The sequence below is a fragment of the Diachasma alloeum genome, unplaced genomic scaffold (genome assembly GCF_001412515.2).
Source record: "Diachasma alloeum isolate Michigan unplaced genomic scaffold, Dall2.0 Dall_scaffold_00179, whole genome shotgun sequence".
NCBI lineage: Eukaryota > Metazoa > Arthropoda > Insecta > Hymenoptera > Braconidae > Diachasma > Diachasma alloeum.
In genome coordinates, this window is record NW_021680345.1 from 5,116,882 (window position 1) to 5,124,781 (window position 7,900).

The 7,900-nt window shown below is 38.1% G+C and overlaps 2 protein-coding genes across 2 annotated transcripts in view; both read right to left on the bottom strand.

Annotated features, from left to right (window-relative positions):
• The window catches only part of LOC107042214 (probable tRNA (uracil-O(2)-)-methyltransferase), a 40,799-nt gene extending 34,570 nt beyond the window's left edge, over window positions 1–6,229 (bottom strand). Inside the window, exon 1 of the mRNA XM_029126429.1 lies at window positions 6,023–6,229. The gene's annotated coding sequence lies outside the window, so the exon portion shown is untranslated. The remainder of the gene's footprint in view (window positions 1–6,022) is intronic.
• LOC114841496 (solute carrier family 22 member 15-like) lies at window positions 3,553–6,208 on the bottom strand. Its single transcript, XM_029126496.1, has 6 exons — window positions 6,023–6,208; window positions 5,741–5,947; window positions 5,003–5,288; window positions 4,293–4,947; window positions 3,767–3,964; window positions 3,553–3,691 (listed from the first exon to the last, which is right to left on the bottom strand). The coding sequence occupies exons 1-6, from the start codon at window positions 6,206–6,208 to the stop codon at window positions 3,553–3,555; spliced, it is 1,671 nt and encodes a 556-aa protein (XP_028982329.1).
• Window positions 6,230–7,900: the final 1,671 nt, after the last annotated feature.

Genomic DNA, 7,900 nt, shown 5'->3' on the forward strand with positions numbered 1-7,900 from the left:
GGGGGGGGGGGGTCAACTAGACTTTATGGGAGATTTTTTTAATGAATATCTCCAAATGATAGGTAATTTCTCCGTTGGAAATGAAAACAAGAATGCCTGGATGCATCATTCACTACAGAATTTAAATGATAAAATTATTGTAAAATTTTATCTCGATATTTTACTCAAATTTTTTAGAAATTTAAATTTGTATATTAAATTCCTAAAAAATATAAATTTAATAATTTAAAAAAAACAGAATTTATAGTATTAAGAGTTTTTATAATATTTGTAGTACTAATTTATAGTATTTATAGTTTATTTAGTTTATTTTTATTTTTTAATATGTAAACAATTTTTTTATATATTAAATTTCTAAAAAATAAATTTAATATAAATAAATAAATAATAAATTTAATATGTAAATCCCCAAATGCTGTTTAATCCGTCTGAATAAATCACATCAGAATTTAACTGCTAAAGCGATCCCGAGATATTATTTTACAAGAAATTAATGAAGTAAAATCGGATTACCGTAATAAACTCACTCGATACCAATTTATAATAGTCTAGATCCTGCATTATTGATTTTCCACGCAATTAAAAATTGTTCATTAATCCCTGGCGTGCATAAAATATCAATCAAATTAATTCAAAATACCCTCAAAGTGCCCTGAGCTCATCACAACGGACTATCCCTGGTAATTGTGCTCGGCACGTGTATGCACAACCGAGGCAATACAAAACAACCACATGCATCCGTGGTTCATCCGAAAGTCGACCCTTCCGCATCTCGTTAAAATTATCCTCCAAACCCCTGTAATTCCAAATAGGAATTCTATTTTTTGCGGTCAGTCCCTTGTTTCGAAGCCCTTTCACCAAATACGGGGGTTAGGAAGTGGAGTAAAACGGACCTTTTCTAAACGTCAATATTGCTTGATGAATTGATGCGATTGGTATAAATCAGGTCTGATTTGAAAACAAGGAAATAATTCACATGAAAAATTAGGGTTTAATCTGAATAATTCCAGAGCGAAGTGCGCTTGTAGGAAATTTTACGGAACTGTCACGGAATTTTTCGAGAGCGTTCCATAATTTTTACGGAACATTTCTCTCCGTGTGGAGAGCAAAATTATATTTCAAGATTTCTAATCTGAAATAAGAAAAAATGGAAGACGAAGTATAATTTTTTTCGTTAGAAACCCAATGTTTGAGGGAGGACCATTTAAATTTGTGAATTCCACTGAAATTTCAATGAATTACATAATTCAAAATTCATAATTTAGTAGATTAACTGAAAATGCATCGTAATTGGGTCCATAATATTTATGTTTTGTTTGAAATTTCAAGTAAATTGAGAAATTTCACTCTTCATGCCGCTAAAAAATATTAAATTCCAGTGAATTAAAAAAAAACCTTTTTTTTCTCTTTAAGTCAATTTTAATGTCGAAAATTCCCCAAAAAACCTCGAAACACAGCTATGAACAATTAAAAACGTCACGTTTTACCCACTCGTTCATAAAGACCAGCGTAACAATCCCAGAACTTGAAAATACTCACCAACCGAATCTCAAGCCGACTGTGTCTCGAGTTCCGGGCACGAGATGCCGTCAGGTGGCAAGCAGGGGATTCCCCCTCTTACTCGGCCAAAAGATTCGACTTTTCAAGTATAGTTTCACCCTCGAGCGCACCAACGGGCGCCTCCACAGTGTTGGCCACCTGTTTCCACCGGCTCGTGCACCTTCCAACGTTCGTTTTCCATTTTTTTATTTTTGTTTGTAACCTCTGACGGTTTTTCGTTCCCTCTTTCGGGGTATGCGGTTGAAATCTCTCGTGTTTCCCTCCCTCCGATGATCTCTATCGTCAGCATCCTTAGGAGGAATTGGATCCGACGGCAGGTGCCACCTGTTTCACTTCGGTTTGTGTGTATAACCGAGTCTGATCAACTGTGAAAATATGCCCGGGGGAAGACACCCGCTATCTCAAGGGAGGACTTGAGTTAGTATTGTCTTACGTAACTGTTTCATTCCCGGAATATTGGAGAATTAAATTTTTGGGAATTCGAAACGTTTGTCAAGGTTAATGGGCGATTCGGGGGGAAGGGCTGAAAAATCTAGTGAAACCCTCGTAAATCGTCTGTCTACTCGGTTTGTTGTTCATATCTGATCGCTTTAGCGTCGTTTACGAGTGTAATTTCTCGGGATAAATCACGCGAAAAGTTTGACACATAAATTATGGGGTCGCGGGAGGGGCTGTCCTAGAGACTTTTGCCGTTGACAACATTAATTCCTTTCGCAATTCCTTGTGCAAAATTTGTAAAGTTTTTTTAGGTCCACCGAACGCTTGTTTTATCCATATCTGTTTATTGAGATGTTTATGTAATAGTCCTCGACATGTAATGTGACTGTCTGTATTGAAAATCTTCTTATTTACTAAAGACGAAAGAAACGTGAAGTTGTTTTATATCGAAATATCTCGAAACTGCCTGACCGCCAATTCTCAATTCTGATTGGTCAATGAGTCACGTGAAATAGTCGCTGAAAAAATCCCCGGTATTTTCAAATTCTTCAAATGCCAAAAATGTTTTCTGCGTCATATTTATCATTTTTTCATGTGTGAAGTTTATCTTTATATAAAAACATCTAAATTGCCTAATTGTTGATCATGAGGAAAAAAACAGTATTTCAACATTTTTTTAATTCACAAATGATTCTTCACTTCACAAATTTTAATTTTTTCATATTTATCATACGCAGAAATGATCGATTCTTGCTTCTCAGATTTTCATACATAAATTCAAGTCATTATCAATATCTATAAAACATCTACGAGTATATGAAGTTTAATAAATTCAATTTCTTCATTTTCACAACGAATAGATAAGCGCGCGAAAGCCCGCGCCCAAACCTAGTGACTAAAAATAAAAAATATTAATTCTTTTGTGGTGAATTCATCCGTGAATCATTCGATTTTTTGGATCTTGAATGAAAAAAGAATGATTTACAGGAAAGAGAACGAAAGTAAAAAGTATTTTGTAGGTTGATTTGGGGGATTAGAAATGAAGAACTGGAATAGAAGACTGAATTTTCCTCAAACAAAAAAAACCGATTCGATATTTTTCAGAATAGCCGATCGGGAATCCTCCAACCAACATCACGAAAAAATTCTTCATAATCTCTGAAAACACTCTCCCACAGTGGTGAAACAAAGGAACAAATCAAAGACTATCTATTCCATTATCGCCATAAAGCAGGAAAACGAATAAAAAAGGATAGAATAAATAATCCAAAAAGAGAAGAATCTGTAAGAGCGTGAAAAAACGGTAGTCTGGTGGTGGTCTTTGGCCAGAAGGTGTGCAATACACTGCCTCCAGCCCCCTCTGTGTGTGTCTATGTAAATCGATTGGGCGCGCGGTGTTGCCGAGTCTGGAATAAAAATTCCACAGGAGAGAAGCTCCAATAGTCCCCCCCAAAAAAAAAAAATTCTCCCCCCATTTTTACAATCCATTTTACTCCTTTTTTATTAAAACTATTCAGCCATATTCGCATGGTTACACAATGCATGATTTAGCATTTAGGAATCAATGATTTTAGGTTGAATAGAATTCCTCCTGAATTTTTTAAAGATACTGACATTGTTCCCCCGATTCTTCCCCTCGTCATCAATAACTTCTCCATTCTCCTCCACCATCCAGCGTTTTGGTTTGGATTTTCTATCAATAATTCAATGTCCATTAATAAAAGATTGAGCGAGGGGGCCTCGGGATTTCCGGAAATTTTGGATTTACATTTTAAAGTAAATTGAATCCTCGATTGTATCTGGTAATTCACGGTAGTATAAATCTTTGAGGTTTAGACTGAATAATCCAGCTAGAACACAGGTCATTATCAGGGATATTGCCATTGTTGGGAATTTTACGTAGTCGTGATTGCCTGTCCAGACGAAGAGGGCCCAGATGCTCCTCCAGATTCCGGACAGCGTTCCCCTGAGAAAAACATACTTTTCTTTCATTAATTAATCACCGAGACGAATTTAGCTCGATCATTAACTTTGCGTTCGTCCAAGGAACGACTGCTTTCAGGGGAAAATGTCGGAAGATATTCCTTCTCAAAACTTTTTGAAGAATTGTTCTGCCGTGAGCTTTCACTACTTCACAACCAGATGACATTTATTGGCCATATAAAGTGTAAAGTGTAAAGCTATAAAAAGTTTATCAAGTTTATCAAAAATAAGGTTTGTCGGATCGATTTTCGGTGAAAACAACGTCAAGACTACTTCGCAGTTGGAAACAAACCAGATGATCATCAACTTACCTCAGTAGAGTCGGCACAGTCCTAGAATTATAATTCAACAAAACTCCGTAGCTAAGGCTGACGACAGCCACATTAACCAGCAGCAATGTAGTAGTTGGTCCAGTGTTGGATGGCTTCAGATTATGAAGATCGATAATCAGCATGAAGGAGCTGACTAGCACAAGGACGATAGCAATCTGGAGGATCTTCTTGTGTCCCATGAGAACCATGCAAAACTGTCCGCAGAGCATGCCTCCCATGGTCGCAGCTGCCAGAAGGGAGTTAGCTAGTTGGGATTTGGTGACATGCGCCAGGATCGAGTAGTAAGAGGATCCGAAGATCAGGGCGAAGAGGGCTGTCAGGTAGCCGATGCCGATCATCTCGCAAGCGGTCTCCGGCTCTAGGAAGACGTGCCAGAGCTGGGGTCTCCTCTTGGCCAGCTGAAGGTTCTTGTTGTTGCAGTAGGTGAGGACTCCCGCAGGGACAGGAGATCCGTTCATTCCTGATGCTGCCTTAATCGTCTTGTTTAATTGATTCAGTCTTCTCGTACAGAACATCCACGCAGGAGACTCCGGGATTATCCTGATGAACGGGAACATTAGGATGAAGAAGGTGTGGGTGGACACCATCATCAGGTCATGGGACTTGAAGAAATTCGTGAATGTTGGCAGAATTCCTGAAGAATTCGGAGATAAAGACCAAATCACATCATTCTTTCACTCATTTGTTACCTATTCCCAGACCGAAGCAGCAGCAAACAATCAGCAACAACTCCGATCTTCGGAGATTACTGCTGATTTCGAGAATAAGCAACAGACAAACTGAAAAGCCACCGTCGAAGAAGCCATTAATGACACTCGATAGGATGAAGAGGATGTGATGGGTTGAGGTTGCAACCATAACAGCTGTAATTGGAGCTACTCCGCAGGAGATGAAGAGAACGGTTTTCCGACCGATCCAGTCACCCAGGGTGCCCATAACAATGTAGCCTACTATTCTTCCGAATGTGCTGGACGACTGCCAGAGGCGTGACACTATTTCGCCATTATCACATCCTCGGTTGAACTAGGAGAATTACCGCGAGTCGTCAGGGGTGGACGGTAGTCATTACTTTTCGTAATATTATGAGAATCATTCATGAATAAGGAGTGAATCGGTAACTCCAATTCTTGAATTGGAAACTTAATGAGTAATGGTAAATTGATTTAATGTGAATATTGATTGCGCAAATAATTGTAAGTTTCTTCATGGAGAGAAATACTCAATAAAAATTACATATCTTTTCCGTAATTTTTATCTGAATCTCCTGTGAAAAATTACGATACCGTCACTTAAATTTTCACTTATGATTGCTGACTGACAAAGTATGTCAAAATTCTTTTGAAGTGATTGTCGATTATGAAAGTAGGGAAAATTAAGTGATCAGTGATTTTTCAACCGGAGTTGGTACATTAGCCTTCGAGAATTACCTTCTCAGCCAAATTCTGGCCGCCAATATTGCTGTAATAAATTCCATAAGGGCAAGCCACAGTTTTAACAGTATCGATCGTCGGCCTCTCAACATAACTCAAATTAATCAATACTCTGTAATCAATGTCATAAACACTGCAACCTTGAAAATAACCATCAGCCAGAAACTGCTGATCCCAGAGTTTACGATTGCACACACCAACACACTGTGTCAGAATGAAGAATGCGCATTTAATGGGAATTTAATCGAAAATAATGAGATACCGGAGATTATTACTCACTGATTCGATGCTGTGACTGTACAGTATCCACTGTACATCAGTCCAGTGATGAAGAAAATGTGGCTTTTTGCACCACCAACCGTCTGGACGCATCAGTGCCTCGGTACCAGTGTTCAACGTGTGATTGAGGGTACAGAAACTCAGAAGAAGAGTTATCAAGAGCTGCCACCGGCCACATCCAATCATCTCGTCAACAATGTCATCTGTGGACTGATGCACATCTCTGAAAAACATACACGGGTCTAATTGGTTTTCAATGGGTGCGGCGATTTGAATACCTATTTATGTCTATTGAGAGGATTCTCATGGTTTTAATTGGAGTGCAAAATAATTATTGTTTGTTTTATTAAATTAGGAAGGTTAAATGTAAATGTTTCTTTTAATTCTTCGTAACTTTGGTTTAATGCTAATTAGGTTATTTAATAAACAAATGAATGAAGAGTGTCACGTTTTTAATCCCTTGAGAACAATAAAATTTTAAATTTTTAATTTAAATTTTTAATTTTTAATTTCTCGAAAAAGTCGTTGCAATTTCACATTTCTGAGCGTCAGAAAAAATTCATGGAAAATTCAGGAATTTACTGATTTCTATTAATGTTCATAAAATAATTGAATTTAAATCGGAAGTTTTTATTTTAGCCAAAAAATTTGTTCCAAGTGTTAGAAAGGAAATTTCACGGAAAATTGACTCAGAATTTTTACAGGAGTGGCATTAAGTTCATTTCTGTGGAGGAAAAAATAATTAAATATCGGGTTTTCACAAAATATTCAATGATATTCCAAATTTTTGAGCAGCAAGAAAACAGAAGCCCTCAAAAATACGCTGAATTTTGAATTCCTTAAAAATTTGAGAATGATTGAATTTCATTCATCATCAAATCATAAATTTTCAATGGCGAAATTCCTTGAAATTTCAGTGGAGCTGTCACCAGATAACAATTTCCAAAAATTATGCCGACAACTCCGCCAAAAATATTCTACTATTGCGGCATTCGAACTGAAAAATTTCCCCATATTTTTGTTTACCTGATTTTTTCACCCACCCCTTTGTCCTCGTATAATTCCCGATGTATCCGAGCTGTCTCGTCTGTTTACTCAGTTGAAAATTGCCCTTCACTTAACGCAAAGAGGGCTTTGTCGTGCAGTGGTGTGAATATAACATCTCCATAACCACGGGAGAATTCTCCCCGTTTGTGGTAACTAAAGACGGTTAATTTAACTACACGCTTCATTAGACACTAGTACACAATGCACAATATCTACGTGTGTGCCTCTAATAACCACTCATTGCTTTGTAGAGCGCATCGATAAGTAAAAATAGTGATCCTCTGTGATGCACTCCAGTGGTGAATTTAACTCGTCATTTGTCATTGATAGTGTCGTTCCTTTTGGACTAGAAAATGGGGGAAGTGGAACGGCTATTTCGGATGATTCGCTTTAACCTTTTTCAGCTTGACCGTAGGATCGAGACCTTGAACCAGACCTACTTAGGAGGCGAGTGGTTAAAGCCCCTGGGGTGGGCTCTCTCAGCTTACGCTCCTCGACACTGGGGATACGTGCGGTAACTCGGTGCATGTGCTGGTGTGTGCAGTCGGGGGGTGGACGAGAGGGTAATGTTGGTGTGCCAGGGGCTGTTGCTGGTGGTGCCGTCGGAACCGGCGATTCATCTTGTCGGAAACTCGAGGCGGGGTCAAACTGCTGAGTCTCTTGTAATCCGCAAGATTATTCGTGATTGTATCGATGGCCAAGGGATTTCAGAATACAAGTGCCTTTTATTGTCATCTAATTTGGAAATTCATTTACGGAGGATTATCGGAAGTATATTGCATTCGAAAATAATTCAAACATTCATTTTAAGGGATGAATAGTAGGTGCACT

Coding starts and splice junctions, on each gene's coding strand:
- LOC114841496 (XM_029126496.1), bottom strand. CDS start 6,208: ATGATTGGATGTGGCCGGTGGCAGCTCTTGATAACTCTTCTTCTGAGT. Junction 5,948..6,022: donor ACAGTCACAGCATCGAATCA/GTGAGTAATAAT, acceptor ATTCTGACACAG/TGTGTTGGTGTGTGCAATCG. Junction 4,948..5,002: donor CTGCTTCGGTCTGGGAATAG/GTAACAAATGAG, acceptor CGAATTCTTCAG/GAATTCTGCCAACATTCACG.